The sequence below is a fragment of the Armigeres subalbatus genome, chromosome 1 (assembly GCF_024139115.2).
Source record: "Armigeres subalbatus isolate Guangzhou_Male chromosome 1, GZ_Asu_2, whole genome shotgun sequence".
Lineage (NCBI taxonomy): Eukaryota > Metazoa > Arthropoda > Insecta > Diptera > Culicidae > Armigeres > Armigeres subalbatus.
This window is the reverse complement of record NC_085139.1, coordinates 35,774,115-35,795,204: the sequence shown is the minus strand read 5'-3', so window position 1 is coordinate 35,795,204 and position 21,090 is coordinate 35,774,115. Positions and strand designations below refer to the sequence as shown.

General features: G+C 42.2%; 1 protein-coding gene across 1 annotated transcript in view; it reads left to right on the top strand.

The window, feature by feature from the left end:
* Positions 1–21,090, top strand: part of LOC134224292 (pyrokinin-1 receptor-like) — a 220,522-nt gene that overhangs the window by 161,356 nt on the left and 38,076 nt on the right. The window contains exons 4-5 of the mRNA XM_062703629.1: positions 19,663–19,828; positions 20,570–20,702. Of these exons, the coding sequence (XP_062559613.1) occupies positions 19,663–19,828; positions 20,570–20,702 (299 nt within the window). The remainder of the gene's footprint in view (positions 1–19,662; positions 19,829–20,569; positions 20,703–21,090) is intronic.

Genomic DNA, 21,090 nt, shown 5'->3' with positions numbered 1-21,090 from the left:
TACTTTCTGAAAATATATTTCTTAAAAGTGTTACAAGTTCGTAGTGAATAATGGCGTCGAAGAAATTGTAGGTTCGGAAAGAATTGTGTGCAGTCGCCATTGAAATTCGGGTCTCTCGATCCAGAAACTGACTAAAACATTTTGTTTTCATGTGAACACTGCTCAAAGCGTTTTAAAATATGTCGATGCTTGTTTGACAATATCTAAAACACCAGAGAGTGGATCAAAAACGGATTTTATGAGCCACCAGAAGGATACGAGCTCGAAACAGATTCTACTGAGGATGTCAAATCATTCGGCACGTATTATTTCTTAGAAAATTCAAATGTTACCAAGTTTCGTGCATACATCGAAGCATCGATAAGGAATGAAGCAATTTGAAGTGAAAAACGTACCGAAATAAACCAACAGCAGTTTATTTTTATTCTTAAAGTTATGTGTCCAGATTTTGTCGCGAACAAGCCTTATTAACTAAAATAAACCTAACAGTAATTATTATTGATGGGACAAAGTAAAGCGAGAAGGAGGCTAAAGTTGCAGTTGCTTGCGGTGACATCCGGGAAATGTATCACCAGATCCAAATCCGAGATGCTGACCAACACAGCCAGCGTTTTTTGGAAAGATATCGTAACGGACACTAAACCAAGCACGTATATCGTACAGGTGATGCCCTTTGAAGCCTGCTGCTCGACAAGTACGGCACAGTACGTGAAAAATCTGCATGCAAGTAAGTTTCAGCAGGACAACCCAGTCACTGTTGAAGCAATAGTCAAGCGTCATTATGTCGACGATATGCTTTTAAGCGTAGAGTTTGAGGGAGAAGCTATCCAACTAACAAGAGACGTGAGAAAAATACATGCAAATCAGGAACTGGACATCTAACTCTCCTGCAGTTCTTGCGCAGCTAAATGAACCTTCAACTACGGAGAAAAACCTTAGCAACGACAGCTCATATGGTGGAACACGTCGACAGATCACTTTACTTTCAAGATACCCTCTCGAATGGACGCTGTCCTTTTATAGGAACGTCGTAGGCCAACGAAACGAGAAGTCTGGCGGACGTTGATGATGGTCTTTGATCCCTTAGGCCTCATTGGGCACTTTTTGATGGTATTGAAAACACTTCTTCAGGAAATATGGCGCTCTTCGATCGGATGGGACTATACGATCAACGATAAACACTTTGAAAAGTGGTCAATCTGGTGGGCAGCTTTTCCTGGGATAACAGAACTCCAAATTCCTCGATGCTATCGCTCATTATGGACCAGAACTCTGAGAACCCATACAGGTGTATAGCAAGAAACAGTCCGCTTTTCCGTCAATGCGTCTTTCTGGATGAAGCAAACGTCATCAGAGTTCGAGGTAGAACGCAAGCCTGCAGATTCATTCCAAGCGATGCAGCTCGACCAGTCGTCCTCCCTCGAACGCACCCAATTACCAAGCTCATTCTTGTCGATTTCCCCAAAAGATTCAACCACCAGAATCACCAAACAGCCATTAACGGCGGAGACGAGCCAGCCTCGGGCTGCAAGTCTCTTAAATAAAGACAAAAAAAACCATTAACGAAGTACGTCAACGCTACCAAATTCGGAAATTGAAAGCAGCTTGTAGAGGAATCCGTAAGGACTGCCAAAAGTGTAGAAATGACCAAGCCTCTCCACGACCTCCAATGATGAGTGACCTCCCTACGCAACGCCTCGCCGCACACACACGCCCTTTTACTTTCATGGGAATAGACTACTTTGCTCCTATGATGCTCACTCCGAAAAACGAAGGGGAGTTTTGGCAGCTTACCTCACAATACGCGCCATCCACCTAGAACTAGCCCACACACCGACAACTGATTCATGCATCGTAGTAATACGGAACATCATGTCTTGCAGAGGAACTCCTGCAATTATCTTTAGCAACCTAGCACCAACTTTCAGGGTGCAAGTAAAGAGCTACGAGAAGCTTTGCAGAACGTCGACCAGGAACAGCTGATGAATGAGTTCACGACACCCAATACCGAGTGGACCTTTATATGGAACTATAAAGGTTGACGAGTCATCTTCTTACGCGTACGATCAGTGTATATATTAACACTTCTGTCTACATTCATATCTTCGTTTCATTTCTTGCATGCAACTTTTGATTATTTACAGCGGTACGCAATAGTGTATAAGTGCGTGGTAACTCATAACCGACTACTACTACTGTACGTGTATGTCTAACGAGATCAAAACAAAACACAAATATGCTGCAGATGGTGCAGATTGATTCGGTAAGTAATTAATTTGTTATTTGATCTCTACTTATTACAATTCATGTTTATGTTTCTATTTCAGGTCAACATGATGACTCCGGCCGGAACATGCCGCCCACCAAAATTTATGTTTCAATTTTCAGGACTTACTGGTAACTTGCTCAGTTTATGGATGGACTTGACAAGCTCTCCGGTTGATGGTTTTACGGTTGCCAATCTGGGGTTTCTGTCAGGTGCTTGATGCAGACGAAGAATTCTTCCGATGATCCACTGATTTATTGGTAATTTGGAATGTTTCACCAGCACCAGATCATTTTCGTGCAGCAGGTTGATCATTCGATGCCATTTGCCTTTTATTTGAAGCTCTGGGATGTATTCCTTGCTCCAGCGATCCCAGAAATGTTGACGCAGATCGTAAATGTAGCGAAATCTAACATCGTCTGGTTCGTCGGTGCTTGGTTGGTAATCTTGATCGTTGATTGCTGTTTGCTGTTATGGGTCTCCCAATCAAGAAATGTCCCGGAGTGAGTGGTCGCAAATCGTTTGGGTCGTTCGAAGCTGGTGAAATGGGACGTTAATTGAGAATTCCCTCAATCTCAGTGAGCAACGTAGCAAATTCTTCGAATGTGAGAAGAGCGTTTCGTGACACGATGTTGAAATGATGTTTTGCTGTTTTCACTGCTGCTTCCCATAGTCCTCCCTTATGCGGCGAGCCAGGTGGGTTGAAGTGCCATTATGTTCCACCCGTTGATAGCAAATTTGCCACCCGATTGTTGTGTTCGGATGAATTTATCTTCCGATACCAGTTGCGCATTTCGTTGACAGCGCCAGTGAAATTGGTTCCTTTGTCGCTGTACATGTGTCCGCAATGCCCTCTTCTAGCTACAAAACGCCGCATAGCCGCTAAGAAAGCCCTGGTGTAGAGTTTTATATTAAGGTTGCTAATCTGCTTTCCGCCGGGATGATTAACGGATGTTTCTCATTATATTCCAAATCAGATCTGGCGAGTAGGCCGCCCACCCTGAGGAGACAGCTATCGATAAATGGACTTAAAGCGAGAATCGAGCTTCGGTGTGGTAATTGTATTCCCTTTTCCAGTGCCGTTATTTCTGAAGCATAGGCTTGGTGGTGCGTATACCGGACTAAGAGATTTCGCGCTGATAATAGAGGCCCAGTTATCCGTTGACTTCGTTCGAGTTGACAGTTTTCTCCGAATCCGATTATCCACGCTGTCACCCGGATTAGCTTGTAGTATGACGAAAATCGGTTAGCCAAATCCTCGATCACGTCACTGGTCGTCATAATGTATGCGAGAATTGGCTGCTGACGTCGAACTTCGTTGTCAACTATTTCTCGTTCCTTTGCGGTAATATTCGGCAAGATTAGAGTGCCGAGCAGACACGAGCTGTAGTTGCCGTTCACGTCAATGGCAATGAGATAGACAGCCGCACCGTAGACTTCAAGCGAAGCATCGTGAAAGCCATGAAGCTGATACTGCACTGGATCACTGATGCCGATTCAGCGTCGAGGTATCCTGATTCGTCAGACGTCTTGAAGGTGCATTAAATACGTTCGCCACCGGTGGTTAAACTGATTCAACAACGGCTCCGACCAATCGACTTGGATCTTCCACAGTTCCTGCATCAGCATTTTTGCTACGACGACTACCGGACCAATCAGTCCAAGTGGGTCGAACATTTTGCCAATAGTGGAGAGTACCTCACGTTTTGTGAAATACTCCTTGATGGGGTCGCACGCTGCCTTAAAGATGAGGAGAACTTCCCGATACTGCCACTGAATGCCAAGGGTATGTGGACTGTGGACTGTGTGGACAGGATTCACTACCTGGTCTTCTGGAGGTATCTCCGCCAGCACTTCCTTGTCGTTGGAGGCCCATTTTCGAATGACGAAACCTCCTCGTTGCAGCATGGCGGAAACTTGACGGCGCTTCTCGATCGCTTCTTAGCGTGTGGCAGCGCCGGATAGTAGATCGTCGACGTAAAAGTCTTCAATCGCATCCTTTGCAAGCGAAAACTCATGACCTTCATCCTCTGCTAGCTGGTCCAATGTTCTGGTGGCTAGATACGGCGCACAAGACATACCAAATGTAACGGTGTTGATTCCGTATTCAGCCAGCGATTGTCCTGGCTCCTTCCACAGCATTCGGATGAGCTTGCTGTCGTCTTCGGTTACACGTATCTGCAGATACATCCTTCCAATGTCTCCCATAATCACAACGGCGTGCAAACGGAAGTTGATCAGCAGGTTGTAAAGCGTGTCCTGCATGATGGGACCGCTTGCCAGCAGATCGTTGAGTGACAGGTCGTTTGATGACTTTTGTGTAGCGTTGACCACTACGCGAAGCTTCGTTGTGCTGCTGTCTGCTTTGGTGACTTCGTGCTGTGCCACATAGATGATCTTCGGGTGATCTAGATCCGGGGGAATCCTTGGAATGTGGTTGGCTGCCAGGAAAGCTTCCATGTACTTATGGTAAAGACAGTATTTCTCCAGATCTCTTTGTATCTGCCTTTACATCGCAGTGAATTGGGCCAACACGGCGTAACCGGTTTCCCCGATTGCCGTTGGATTTAGTACGAAGGGAAGCTTCACCACATAGCGTCCAGTTGCATCACGGACTGTAGTTTGCGTGTAGTGCTCCTCGCAAAACTAGTTCTTCTGAGTCGATGCTGGACACAAAACACATTGGTCCCTTCTGAGCGGAGACGGTTGACTCGAAGAATCTGGCTACCACCCAACCCTTGCTTGGTCCTAGTGACACGCGTTGCAATCGAAGCAGGTCGTAGAAAACGCTGGCTTCAATCAGCATATCGATATCGCCGGGAATATTGAACCTTTTGTCCGCCAACGGTCTGCCAGGATGCAGTTCCCAGTCAGAAATGTCGGTAAATTGGTGCGGAATAGGATCCGCTATCTTGGATAGAACTGCACAGTCGATTCGGATGTTGTAGTCGGAAATTCGTGATTTCAGGTCTACCCTGACGGCTTCGGTAATCTTGGTCAATAATCCGGAAATTCCTTGAAGCGTCAAGTTCATCCAGTGTGTCTTTAACCCCAGCTTCTTCGAGAGATTTGCCGTGATGAAGTTTGCTTGCGACGACGATGGCGGTAGCGAGAAATACAGAGGTAAAACAATCGTTGTGCGAGAGTTGACTGGTGACTCAGAATGAGAGCTGACTGCCCTGTGGCGGGGTAGATCCTAGCGGCGGTCCTTCATGGAGAAGAGTGTGATGTCGTTTCTTGCACTTACGGCAGTCTCCAGCAGTGCAGGAGTTTTTGCCGTGGGACGCACAGAGGCAATTCTTGCAAAGGCCTAGCTGGTTGACCAAACGGATCCGTTCAGCAACCGGGATTTCTTGGAACCGTTTGCAATAGTACAACCTGTGCGGGCCTTCGTTGCAAACGTAGCACTTTGTGAGAGTCTTCGGTTCTTCATGGGTGCTGACGAAGCTTGATCTCCGCGGTTGCGGCTTAGCGGAATGCTTCAGCGTTGGCTTTGAGGTCGGAGTTTGAAAAAAATTCCAACGAATAGGTTCGTTGCTCCAGAAATTCCTCCAGCTTTGGAGGCGTCTGATTTGAAGCGATCTTATCCGACCACTGCTGTCGGGTTTCGGAATCTACCTTAGCCAGGAGAAGGTAAATTAACCAGCAGTCTCGATCTTCACGTTCAATCGCTTGCAATGCCCACATGACGTCGTCGGCCATTTCGTGAAGTTTGCGTAGGCCGCCCACCGAAGGAATAACGGTGCTTGGAATTTCGCAGAACCGTTGAATATGATAAATGACGATGGCTCCGGCGTAGGCATTATCTTCGACCTTGACGTACTCAAGAGGGCGGCTGCTTTTCCCGTAGTGTACGTTTTCAGGTAGAACAGCCTTTGTGCGTTCGTCAATCGCGGGTTGTTGTGCACGGAGCTGACGAACAGATCGTAGAAGGAATTCCACTCTCCGTAGTCTCCCGAATAGGTAGGGATGATTCTCTTCGGAAGGTGTAGCTCGGGGCCCCGCTAGTTCCCCGGGGAACTAGCGTAGCATTCGGTTCCGGGCTGGCAACCGAATTTGAAACTCCTGGCAATTATCCCGGCAGATTGTCTCGATTAGTGGTCACTCGTATAAATTGCGTGATGGTGGCTTTTAGCGAGATATACCGCCTTTCGAGCTCGGCTTCAGAATCCAGGTGCGTTTCGATGGCCTCGGCGTCCTCACATAGGCGGAGAATAGAGATTTGCAGGTCTCGAAAGTCTTGCCAAAGAAGATGCAAGTTATCAAGCTCAGCGTTGAGTTCGTCGATGGAAACCGTGTCCGTTTTGAGCTTGCTCACTCGTGTCGTGGACCGCTTCAACTTTCCTTCCACTGCGGAGCGTCGCAGCACTAGCTGTTCCATGGTGAATGTCGAAGGCATCCTGTCTACAGCACCAAATGTTTTCGCGTCGACCTAATTTTCAACGATGAAAGTTTTAGGTTCCGGGTCGTTAAGGGTTAATTTCGCGTTTCACCTTTCGCACTACTTTTCGTTTCGAACTGGCTAGGAATCACTGGTACTGGCAACGGTTTACTACTACTGGCAACGGTTCACGGCTACAGAGTCACGGTTTCGAATAAGAACACTGGAATAACGATTTGGATGGAGTATATTTCACTTTGATCACGATTTGATAACTGATATCACATTGGCATCTGGGACGATATTTATACTGTTTCCCTTCCCATGGACTCATATGACATCATTTTGTCTCTATTGATTCTTGCATGTCGTATTCAGTTTGAGATGATTTTCAATATTGTTTTGTCCCTAAACCATAGATCATTAATTAACGGCTACGCAGTCTCATATGATTAAAACGTCTCATATGATTAAAACGAGTTTTTATTCGTTTGGACGAATAAAAACTCGTTTGAATCATATGAGACTGCGTAGCCGTTAATTAATGATCTATGATTAAACCCCACAGTCGTTTCCCAAAAAAATTGTCCCTAAATTATTTTAATTTTTGTACATGAGGAACTATAAAGGTTGACGAGTCATCTTCTTAGGCGTACGATCAGTGTATATATTGTCGGCGTAGCACCAAGTTGGAATTCGGAAGTCGGGACTTCCGAACCGAACTTTCTTCCGAAGTTTTATTTGTCAAACTAATTGATGCGTTGTTTAGCGCATCTTTAGGCAAATCCAGCGCACTATTTCCGAAGTTGGGAAAGTTGCCTGTATCTGGAGAAAAATCCAACAATATTAACACTTCTGTCTACATTCCTATCTCCGTTTCTTTTCTTGCATGCAACTTTTGATTGTTTACAGCGGTACGCAATAGTGTATAAGTGCGTGGTAACTCATAACTGACTACTACTACTGTACGTGTATGTCTAACGAGATCAAAACAAAATACAAATATGCTGCAGATGGTGGAGATTGATTCGATAAGTAATTAATTTGTTATTTGATTTCTACTTATTACAATTCATGTTTATGTTTCTATTTCAGGTCAATATGATGACTCCGGCCGGAACAGTTGTCTTATCTCATCTCAGGCAATAAGTGATTTGGCCATATGCCATGCCGTTTTGTCGAACGTGACGTTTGGCCAAAATGATCAGAAACCGGTTGTTGGGTAGCAAAAATTCTTTAACTGAACTAGACAGGTAGTGAAATAGACCAAGGTCGTTTGGTCTATCAAGAAATTGCCCCATGTAAGTTATTCAACCGTGGGGCCCTCCTTAGCCGTGCGGTAAGACGCGCGGCTTTAAAGCAAGACCATGCTGTGGGTGGCTGGGTTCGATTCCCGGTGCCGGTCTAGGCAATTTTTGGATTGGAAATTGTCTCGACTTCCCTGGGCATAAAAGTATCATCATGTTAGCCTCATGATATACGAATGCAGAAATGGTAACCTGGCTTAGAAACCTCGCAGTTTATAACTGTGGAAGTTCTTAATGAACACTAAGCTGCGAGGCGGCTCTGTCCCAGTGTGGGGATGCAATGCCAATAAGAAGAAGAAGAAGATATTCAACCGTATAAAGTGATTTTGAAAGTGAACCGTATAAAGTGATTTTTGATTTTACATATGAGGCTGGATAGTGAAAACTCTACAAAATATCACGAGTCATTTGACATAATGTCATTTGAATGACATTTTGCCTCCCACGCCTCAGATTACATATTTACAGCAATGTCTTGTTAGACAAAGTTGTAGGCACATTTACGCGCTATAAGTTCGTCATACCTCAGGAATGATGGCTACCTTCAGAAAAAAGTTCTGGGAAAATTATACAACCGAATGCAAATGACATTTTACAACACTGTTGGGCACTGTTTTACATATCGTTTATTTTTTTTTTCTGTGTTAGAATTTTAATACACTAGAGAATCTCAAAGGAATGGCACCAATTAATAGAACGTATAACATGTTTCGAAATCAGGTTCTGCAGTTAATAAGTCTGATTGCACCTCAAGAATCATCAATCGATTAATCGAGCCCTACTGTTGGCCAATCCTCCCTAAACATCGTTTCTAGAACGAAAAGATTCCAGGTCTAATTATACACACATGTGCGCCAGCAAACGAATTCATTGAAAGGGCCTGCAATGAAGCCGCCACTTTTATGTACTGTCTGGTACTTACGTGCATGAAACTGCCTTCCTGTGCCGGAATCGTAATAAAAATGAGCCATCAGACCTGATGGGGTCGGACATGAATAAACGAGCAGCAGATGATTCAATTGAGGGCTGTTGCTGATACCAAACCATGAATGTCATGATTTGGCATTCATGCAGACTCGACTAATGTGAGAGTGGAAGACGATGCATCTAGGAGGGACATTATATTGAATGGTGAAAGATGAAAGATGATTGCTTGTAAAGAAGTGTTGGGGTATCGAAAATACCTGAGATACTTATAACTTTTATTATTGTCTATATTGCAAAATTTGGGAAGTTGAAAATAATTTGTAAATAATTGCGATGTAGAGCAAAACTGATCTAACATTTGATTTATTTTCAATGACAAGGAAATCGAAGATGAAGCATCTTAGCCCATCTTCGTCTCATAACAAACTCCACTTCTCCGGTAACATTCCTACAAAACATTACTCAAAGACGCTCGGAACGATGAACTTGCACCATCCATCCACTTACATTACACGCTTCACATTTTCCTGAACAGGTTAAAGCGTATATTTGCTCATATCGGCACGGTATTTACAAGGGTCCGTGCCGCTTGTTTTCGAAAGTATCCTGATCCTGAATAATCACCCCCCATTATCATCAAGCTCACACCCTTCACGGCAATGTTCGTTTAATCGAAAGCCTCTCGGATTTCAAAGTCGTTACATCGCTGTCGCCGACCCCGCCCCCGGCCCCGGTCCAGGGTAAAACTTTGGTAAACACAGAAAACAATTATCGTCGTCATCGACGATGGTTTGCCGGATGTTCGGAACGGGAAATTCCTCCGAGCCATATTCCCGTTACACAGACGACAACTCGACCCGACCAACTCTTCCTCGGAATTACCATCACAAGTGGGAAACAAATGACACACAGTGGTCCCTCCTGCAAAATTAAAACAAAATAATTAGCAAAACTGTTCCTCTCAAGTAGGCATGAAACAGATAATCGAAAGACTCCCTTTCTAACATCCTGGCGATTAAAGGGCTATTAAGAAAGATCCCTTTAGCTCGATGAAGCATGGATCAACATCTTATCCCGTAAGGAAAGCATTCTGACGATTGTCAGAGACTTCCTTCGACTTCAGCTTAGTGATCAGTTCACGCTTGAAATCCATTCAAATAATTTCGCCATGAAGCATCAATTATCAATTATCACAAATATTATCAATTATATATATCGTTATATTATCATTAAATAGAACTGGTCATATGGTGCTCAAAGGATATGTCCGGAACTTTCAGAATCTTTGCTGCAAAGGTCAAAGGAAATCGTTCTCTTGACGTATCAGTAATCCAATCCGATACCTAGAAGAGATCATCCAGTCCATGGGCGCAAAACAAATTCCAAAACGAAAGGAATTCAAATGACCATGCTAAGGATGGCTGGGTTCCATTCCCTACGCATAAACGTGTTATCGTTTAAGCCTCATGATGTAAGAATGCAAAAATGGTACCTTGCAGAAACCATGCAAAAAAGAAACCTTGCAGTTAATAACTGTGGAAGTGCTAAATGAACACTAAAATTCGAGGTGGAAATATCTCAGTGGGGATCCCAAAAACCAACAAAGAAGCAGAAGATCTTGCCTCAACTCCTCTTGAGACGTGTGGAATTTTATGATATTACGAAATATGAACAAAACAGCATCAAACATAATTGTTTGAGAGGAAGGAGGACGAAAACAGGTATGATTTTTACTGTTTTATTTTATTTAAAAGTCCTAAATTTCACATTTTCACAAGCCTTGCGATAGGGAGTAAATAATATTTGAGAAATTTTACGATCGCTTCATTATAAAGTATATGCGATACGATGCTTGTACATATAGAGGCTAGATCGCTTTTGCATTAAAAAAATTCAATACAATTTTTTGAAGACGAAATATTTTTGGACATGTTAGCCGTTTCGCGACCCACTAAAATGTACAAATGTTTTTAAAATTGATTTAGGTCTGATACCAGGCGGAGTTGGCCTGGTATACTAATTGATCTGAACTGCAGAACAATTTGGAGAGTTTCCGTTATGAAGTTCTTCTAAAACGGTAAGTTTGACTCATATTGAAATTGGTAAATCGGAATTTTCTCCATTATGAATGATAGCATCCGTACTCCAGCTGATCTTGCTAAAAAAACTAGGATCCCTAGAAACACAAAAAAAAACTAGCAAACTACGAGAAACTGGATGAGTTGGACAATACACCCGTGAAAGAGTTGTGAAAATCGCTTAGAGACGCCCCGGAACCTGCTGTTGGAAATCATGACTCCACTGATTTCTTAATCGCAGTATGTATTCCTTTAATGCTAGTTCCATACAAATTCATGCACACATGCTTATTTATTTAAGTCAACGTATATAATGAAATTTGCATGAAAAGTTTTGTCACAATATGAATCTTTGCACAAATGTACCATGCGTCTCCATAAGGTTTTATGCGAGCTGCAGAACAGTTTTCAAGGGTGCCTATTTATTAGTGTTTCTGCTGAGTTAGCAGATAGTTCGCACGATCGACAGTGATCCACCCCTAAGTCAATATCTTGATAACTTTTTACTGTTCAACGCAATTTATGCAAACTTTGTGTTATTTGGTAGTCCAAAAAGTAGCAAATGTATTGCCAGTTAGTAGTCATAAAAAATATTACAGAAAACAATTAATAAAGCTTATTTGAACAGTCGTGAAAAAATGGATTTCGAAAAGTGCTAGGGTAATAAGCCCCAACCTTAATCAAAGACGTTTCATAGTCCTTCTTTAGTAGGGGTTTTATCATATTAAAAAGGTTACAAATCCTTATGTGCTTGATATTAAAAAACCAACATAAGTCCATTTAAGCAGGTTTGAATTACATTTCAATAGTTTCCATATAATTTGGAAGCAACTGCTGCAAGTTCGCCGCGCTTGTGTCCAGTTGGTAAGGGCATATCGTCCTGCCTACACTGGGGCGTTTTGACCAGTGAAACATATTTTTGAAATACGTTACATTTTTGAAGATGGAGGCAATTTTAGGGGAGAGTGGTAAATGCACCCATGGTGCAAAATGGCCTCATTCATAAAATCACTCATATAATCTGTTGTAGTACATTTATGAACGAATATTACCATTACAATTCATAATTAGTTATCCATCATTGAGCTCCATTGGAAAAATTAAGCAAAAACCCTTCATATTCACTCAAATTTAACGATTTGCTATTCTTCCACCATATCCGTAAGATTTTAGCTCAATGCATTAAGAAAAAACAAACAACCATGCGTTCACCATCATTTTACATGCAATTGAGTCATTTTAGACCACCATTTGGGCGTTTTGCCCCAGGCCTATTTTTAAAACATTTTTTAAATGCGTTAGAAAGTCATGAAAACTTTATTGTTTGGAATAGGAGATCATTGTGAAATGTAGCTGGGTTTGTAAATGTTGCACCTATACGTTGAAATCATTGGGTATCTTTGTTTATATGGGCGAAAACATCGAAAAACCTTAAGGGGTGCATTTTGGACCGTTCTCTCCTACATCATTTTAACCACTGAGAAAAGGTATCTGGTTGCCAAACTGAGTGTTCCAGTGCAAGTTTTGCGGACAGTATGCAAGCGTCGCTCCAGAAAAAGTTACATCAAAACTGTAACTTTTTGTATTTTGCTATTATTTTCATTGTGTAATACAAAAATACAAATATTTTACAAATATTTAAAGGTACTAACTGATTTTTACCCTTAGTTAGTAACAGTTTTCTAGAAGTCAAAGGGGGGCGTTTTGGCCAGGTGGGGCGCATTATACCGTCTTACCCTTACTGAATGGCAGAACAATCAAAATTATTAATATGTGGACGAAATGGGATTGCAATAAGAAATGTTTGTTAACTGGAAACGAAAATAAACTTATAGAAGATATTCGAAATTGACCGACATGAAAGATTTCTGCATAAGGTCACAGATAGCTCGTCCAGTTGTCCAATAAATGGCTTAAGCTCTACACTCAGGAACTAACATTTGCAGTCCTGTTTTAAGTGTGATACTTGCTCCTGCGATAAAAAAAAACGGTTTTCTATAAAAGTTACTGTTTTCATAGTAGTTGTCATACAATTTTTAAACCGCGCGTTCTCACTCAAATTACATTCAAATTAGATACAAATTTAAGAGGATTATTAAAATGGCAAATGCAATCGTTTAAGTATCGGGAAGCGAAAAAGTCAAATATAATGAACATGCAAGTAAGTTCAACGCCGTTAAAGCGTTTCCTACTTTGTGACCAAATAATCTCAGAATTTTCCAAATCAAACAATAGAAGCCAGTAACCAGTTACTAATACTCATGAGCATATTATTAGAAATATATTTTTTTTAGAACCGTATAAAAATGTAGGCCGGTAAAACTCAAAAATTCTCTACTCTCTACTACTACTACTACTACTACTACTACTACTACTACTACTACTACTACTACTACTACTACTACTACTACTACTACTACTACTACTACTACTACTACTACTACTACTACTACTACTACTACTACTAATACTACTACTACTACTACTACTAATACTACTACTACTACTACTACTACTACTACTACTACTACTACTACTACTACTACTACTACTACTACTACTACTATTACTACTACTACTACTACTACTACTACTACTACTACTACTACTACTACTACTACTACTACTACTACTACTACTACTACTACTACTACTACTACTACTACTACTACTACTACTACTACTACTACTACTACTACTACTACTACTACTACTACTACTACTACTACTACTACTACTACTACTACTACTACTACTACTACTACTACTACTACTACTCTGCTCACGAATCGAACACAAAAATTCCAATAAATTCTGCTTGAACTCATAGTTAGTGCATTTGTGTATTCGGGTGTTACACTTGGCGTTTAATTGCATTACAATTTCCTCATCTTCCCTACAATGACTTGTATTCTGCGACCTAACTCATGCAATCAACAGGACTTGTACATTGAAGAACAGTGCTTCCCTTAGCAAGAACAGCTGATATGGTCATAACGAAGCTAAACGAAGCTAAAGGCTATGAAAAGTTCCTAATAAGGGGAGATTGCTGCAACACCGCACGAGGGCGAACGAGGCACAATATAAACGGGCGCGGAACAGGCAAAACTCGATTTTCCGGAGGAAAAAGCGCCAGCAGGAAGATCGAGACCGTGAAGAGACGGAGCAACTGTACCGCGCTAATAATACACGAAAGTTCTATGAGAAGTTAAACCGTTCACGTAAATGCCACGTGCCACAGCCTGATATGTGTAAGGACATAAACGGGAACCATCTTACGAACGAGCGTGAGGTGATCCAAAGGTGGCGACAGCACTACGAAGAACACCTGAATGACGATGTGGCAGACGAAGATAGCGGTATGGTGATGGACCTGGGAGAACGCGCGCAGTACATAATTCTACCGTCTCCGGATCTCCAGGAAATCCAGGAGGAGATTGGCCGGCTGAAAAACAACAAAGCCCCTGGGGTTGACCAACTACCAGGAGAGCTATTTAAACACGGTGGTGAGGCACTGGCTAGAGCGCTGCACTGGGTCATTACCAAGATTTGGGAGGAGAAAGTTTTGCCGCAGGAGTGGATGGATGGTGTCGTGTGTCCCATCTACAAAAAGGGCGATAAGCTGGATTGTAGCAACTACCGCGCAATCACATTGCTGAACGCCACCTACAAGGTACTCTCCCAAATTTTATGCCGTCGACTAGCACCAATTGCAAGGGAGTTCGTGGGGTACTACCAGGCGGGTTTTATGGGCGAACGCTCCACCACGGACCAGGTGTTCGCCATTCGCCAAGTACTGCAGAAGTGCCGCGAATACAACGTGCACACACATCATCTATTCATCGACTTCAAATCCGCATATGATACAATCGATCGAGACCAGCTATGGCAGCTAATGCACGAACACGGATTTCCGAATAAACTTACACGGTTGATCAAAGCGACGATGGATCGGGTGAAGTGCGTAGTTCGAGTTTCAGGGGCATTCTCGAGTCCCTTCGAAACGCGCAGAGGGTTACGGCAAGGTGATGGTCTTTCGTGTCTGCTATTCAACATCGCTTTGGAAGGGGTAATACGAAGAGCAGGGATTAACACGAGTGGTACAATTTTCAATAAATCCGTCCAGCTATTTGGCTTCGCCGACGACATAGATATTATGGCACGTAACCTTGAGAAGATGGAGGAAACCTACATCAGACTGAAGAGGTAAGCCAAGCGGATCGGACTAGTCATTAACACGTCGAAGACAAAGTACATGATAGGAAGAGGTTCAAGAGAAGACAATGTGAGCCACCCACTGCGAGTTTGCATCGGTGGTGACGAAATCGAGATGGTAGAAGAATTTGTGTACTTGGGCTCACTGGTGACTGCCGAAAATGATACCAGCAGAGAAATTCGGAGACGCATAGTGGCTGGAAATCGTACGTACTTTGGACTCCGCAAGACGCTCCGATCGAATAGAGTTCACCGCCGTACCAAACTGACAATCTACAAAACGCTCATTAGACCGGTAGTTCTCTACGGACACGAGACCTGGACGATGCTCGTGGAGGACCAACGCGCACTTGGAGTTTTCGAAAGGAAAGTGCTGCGTACCATCTATGGTGGGGTGCAGATGGCGGACGGTACGTGGAGGAGGCGAATGAACCACGAGTTGCATCAGCTGCTGGGAGAACTATCCATCGATCACACCGCGAAAATCGGACGACTGCGATGGGCCGGGCACGTAGCCAGAATGTCGGACAGTAACCCGGTGAAAATGGTTCAACAACGATCCGACGGGCACAAGAAGACGAGGTGCGCAACGGGCAAGGTGGATCGATCAGGTGGAAGATGACTTGCGGACCCTCCGTAGACTGCGTGGTTGGCGACGTGTAGCCATGGACCGAGCCGAATGGAGAAGACTCTTATATACCGCACAGGCCACTTCGGCCTTAGTCTGAATAAATAATAAATAAATAATTGATTGAAAGTATCGCAGACATGTTCCCTCTACAATTTGGCAACGTTGTAAATAATAAGGATATGGTAACCGCAGCTGGCAAGGAACTGAAATCGTCTACGGGATGTAGATCCGACAATATTCCTTCGCAGATTCTGAAGCGCTAGAGCTAATAGTACTTCATAGGATAGTTCAGTGCTACGCGAGTAATATTTCACCGGAACAGCATGGATTTCTGCCTAAGCGCTCAACAACTACCAATTTGATTTGCTTCACCTCGTATATGATATGCCAAATTGAAATAGGTCATCAGTTTGACGCTATCTATACGGATTTTTTAGTGACGTTTGATCAAATGAATCATAAAATTGCAACAGTAAAAAAAATCCGGTAAAATCGAAGACCACGTTTCTTCACCGTTTTTAGTTTGGTCCGGCGTTCCTCAAGACAGCCACCTCGGCCCATTCTTATTCCTGCTTTACATGAACGATGTACATCTTGTTTTTAAAGTGTCTAAAACTGGTATATGCCGATGCTCTAAAGCTATATGTTGCGATAAAAGAGCCTAATGACGCAGCCTTTCGGCAACTGCAACTGGAAACCTTTGCCGAATGGTATCACATCAACCGAATGTCGTTAAACGTGTTCAAATATTCGATTATTTCAAACACTCGTTATACCATTTCGACTATGCAATCGGAGGGATACCGCTGAAGCGTGAATCAACAGTGAATGGCTTGGGAATACTCATCAATACTTCCCTTCTCTGTCAGAATACGACAATAGTTCCCACCGGGGTTGGTTACCCGATTTTCCCTAAGGTTGCTCATATCCCAGCCAGCGCCACGAGGAGGTAGGGATAGGAGTTGCTGGGTAAGAGGCTAAGGACCGCGATGTGGGGTTTATTCCTTCACGTACGCGAAGTACCAATGGTATGAATTACCCAGTATTTGCCGTGCCATATTTTCTACTATTGTTTTTTTTTTTTCTTACTAAAACTCGTTATTTATATTTGACACAAAAATACTAATACGTTCGAAATATCCATCCATAGCCCATTTCTGTGGTTTAGATCGTTTTATCCTTGACATCTTGCCATAGCTAGCACCTACGAGACACGCCAGACCATATTCTAGTGAACATTTGAAATCGTGTGAAATGCGGATAAGATTATCTGCTTGCCTACAGAAGCCCCGCAAATAACATAATGATGATTACGTTATCCACGCCAACTAAGCCCAGCGTTCACCCCATTACCATGCTTGAACCCGCCACGATAAACAAATTGGTTATGCTGTCGACTGCTATCAATGTCAAAACGCCAATTTTCTAACAGTCAGTGCACTGACTTCTCGTACGAGTGATATTTTCCTATACCTATATTCACAAGCTACTAGTAAGACGCCATCAGTTTAACACAGCTTTCCGCTTCTGAATAATATGCTAATTTGAGCATGATCGTTCCGCTTTCGATATTCACGATGATGCCGAGACGAGTGGGACAAAATGGGCCAGTTGGAAAATTACGACTCAATCACATCGTTGAAAGCATCACGCGAGTAACGTTATGAAATGAAGCATTAGCTCAATCACAGCGACTTTACGATTAGCATTTGTCAACCCAAACATAGAATAAATTGCAGCGACGGCGAACTTTAAAAGTACTAACTTTAGATTCCACGAACCTACAAAGCATTCAATGGTGTCAACAAAGATTTTGCATCAGACTTGTCCTCCCACAAGAATATTTGTTTCGTTTCGGTAATCGGAAAACTGTTGAATAGCGTCGCCTCCAGTCATCGTGATCAATAAATGTTACAAGCTGATTTTATTTCTCCGACACTCTGCTCTTGTCTGGAAAAATTCCGATTAGACTCACCCACGCGAAGCGGTGGGATCCTTTCGGAATAGATGTTTCCCATACTTTTCGAGAAGGTATACCAGGAAATTAGCTCTGTTCCGGTTTTATTCAATCCAGAAAGTTTTGAATTGGTAGCGTAAGCTTCTTATATGTCGGTAGGGGCAAGTAATGCTGCCTGCCCTATCTCTGAGAAGCTCACGCTATTTATTTCGAACGAAATTTCCGAACGCAATTTAGGGAAAAGTTATATGTGAGTAAGATGAGGCAAAAGTATTGGGTAGGGTAAGAGCACAATTTTGTTTTCACGAAATGAAGAACGGGAGGCAAACTAGTAGCATTGCGTCATATGATAACTTTAATAAACCAACTTTCGTGAATATAAATAATTAGTATAGTCACCGACGGTTTACAGTGTAGTGGCAAAATTGCGAAGTCTCGAGGAAGATATTATCGCGATATTATTTAAATCACCATGCCACAAACATCCGTAATACGTGTAAAAATTCAAAAGTTCGAGACATATAACAACTCTCAGTAAGGATAACAAAACATTCTCCACTCCAATTGATCAAAAAATATTCGTTGCTGTCGAATCGTTTAAATAATAAAAGCAAACATGGATGTGAGTTTTCAGCACAGTTAGTCAGCTGCTGTTTCAATTATTTAGTACTCGTCAAAGCGAAGAAGCATCAATGAAATACGCTATGACCGAGAAAGTTTTGTTTTACGTGACAACAGTGGAAAAGTTACGACATATGTATATGCAGTACTGATCCAATGGATACCGCATAAATTATTTCAATTCATCGCAAGCATCACTGTCAGAGTGCTCGACAGATTTCGTTCTTCCTCTTGTTAATCCACTTTTTATTCTTCTCGTGACAATCATCCTATTTGGCCTATTCTTATTCCTAACATAGTTCTGAAGAATGTTGTTGTTTGGGAGACCATCTCTTCCAGACCGGAAATAGAACCCCCCCACATCGGACGACATGCCATCATGCCTTCGTCGGCCACCTGCGATCTCACGATAAAAGGCTATCTGTTTTTGTCACCACGACGGAATAAACAAGCGCATATCTACCTATGTTGTGGAATTGTACACCCAAAAGTGGAGCGGTGTAGTGGGAAGAATTGTGCCCAGCACGCTGGAACTTTATAGACCCCGCATAACTAAGTGGGTGGATCCGATTTCTGCTAGGTAGCAGCGCGCCAAGCATAAATTCTCCAAGACGGACGACGAGGACGACAACAACAATGGCAATGGTTTGATGACCGAATGAATTTTTATATCCTGTCTCGGCGACCCTCCGCAAAAGAACGACATCCGGTTTAGAGCTGTGAAATGAAATGTCGTTTGTTATCGGCAGTACAAAAAATCTCCATGGAAAAATTATTAAAAAAAAAGTTCACATGGAAAAATTACTTTCAATCATATAATTGATTAAATAATTTAAATATTAAGAATTGCTGTTTTCCCCAAATAGTCATTCTTATGGGGCATCTATATTTTAGACTATGTTATCGCTTTGTATTTATTAGGTTCGGTTGGAATTCGTTTCGAATCCTCGTTTATATGTCATACGGATTATCTACCTTCATTCCGACTATAAGTCTGCAGATCTCAGAAGCAAGCAAATAGTTTTCGGAAGGAACTTTTCGACGTAAAGTCTAGCATAAAATTTTGCAGAACGTGCACGTTCATTTGAAAAAAGTTTCCCAAAAGCACTCAAGCCTCTGTCGGCGTTTTTTATATCACAAAAATTTTATCAACGCCAGTAATAAAACTAAGCTTGCCAAAGCCGTGTTTTGAACTAACATACAATCAAGAAAAGTAAAATAAAACGATTATTGTTAACAATACTAAAATTAACCTTCCCATTCCTCTGCTTACTTTCAGGAATGCCCCTGGAGGTGTACGGAACGTGGTACCCCTACGCTTATCCATTCAACCAAGTGGCCTGCATCATCACCGGGCTGCTCTCGGAGACGGCCACCAATGCCACAGTTCTGACGATAACGTCCTTCACCGTGGAACGCTACATCGCCATTTGTCATCCCTTTCGGTAAGAATGTGGGGGCGAACCCAGCCTGAGGCATATTTACATATCAGCCACCACAGCAGTAGTTGTACCGTGTGAGGTCGAAATCCTTATGGTTCTTGTAATTGACCTTTCCCGTCAAAAAAATTTATTCGTTCAATCGATTCTTTATTTTATTTAAGGTCAACTTTGCCAAAGAACCCATGTGTTTTGACGCGTCTAAGTATTTTTTAAATTTAAAACAAAAAATCAAAAAAGTCCTGTTTTTCAAGATCGATTCTTTGGCTTATTTAAGGTCATTTAAAAAAAAAAACAAACCGAAAAGTGCTACACGTGAACCGACCTGAAAAATTCACCCGATGTTCGTCCAAAATCTGGCGAATGTTAGGCCAATCTTGAAAAACAGAACATTTTCGATTTCTTGTTTTAATTTTTTTAAATACTTAAAGACGTCAAAAAATATGGGTTCTTCGGGAGCGTTGACCTTAAACAATATAGAGAATCGATCGAGCGAATAAAGGTTTTTGACGGAAAAGGTCATTTTAACTAAGTAGCGGTGTTTTATTATTTTATTGTTTTTAATTCTACAATAATTGAATTACAAACACCGAAATTCTTAGGTGTACGGACTTCGGTCTCGCACGGCAGTAATACTAACCCGAAAAACTTACCCGAGTCACCCTGCATCATTGCGGTCAACGTAACTAATGAGGAAATCATTCCATTCTACTTCCTGTCTACATCTACAAAAAAACACACGCACAGATCCCACACCATGTCGAAACTCTCTCGAGCGATCAAATTCGTCATCGCAATCTGGTTGGTGGCGTTTGGATTGGCCACCCCACAGGCGTTGCAGTTCGGAGTGGTGGAAAGCGCCCATACGAGGCTTTGTACGGTGAGTTATCGGAAAGGATTATTATCGTCACCTGGTGGTTTCAATTCGAGGCAGTAATGTTTCCGGGCACCCAATCGTGCAAAACGTAAATTGAAAATTATTTGCACTTGGGTTGATGGACATCTGCGGTCGGAAAATTCATCACCACTGTTATAAAGGCATTGCACTCAATTGAAACTAATTGGAAACAATCGTGAATAAATATAAACTTTGTTCATGAAACTTCATGTCCTCCAGATAATACAAATATATAACAGAATAAACTGATTTCAACATTTTAAATAGAATATATTATTATTTGTGCTGAATTTCTCAGCAGATGAAGATTTATCTGAACACTCGTGGGAAAAACAACCTTCATTTTGATAAACATCGCTTTGTTCATATA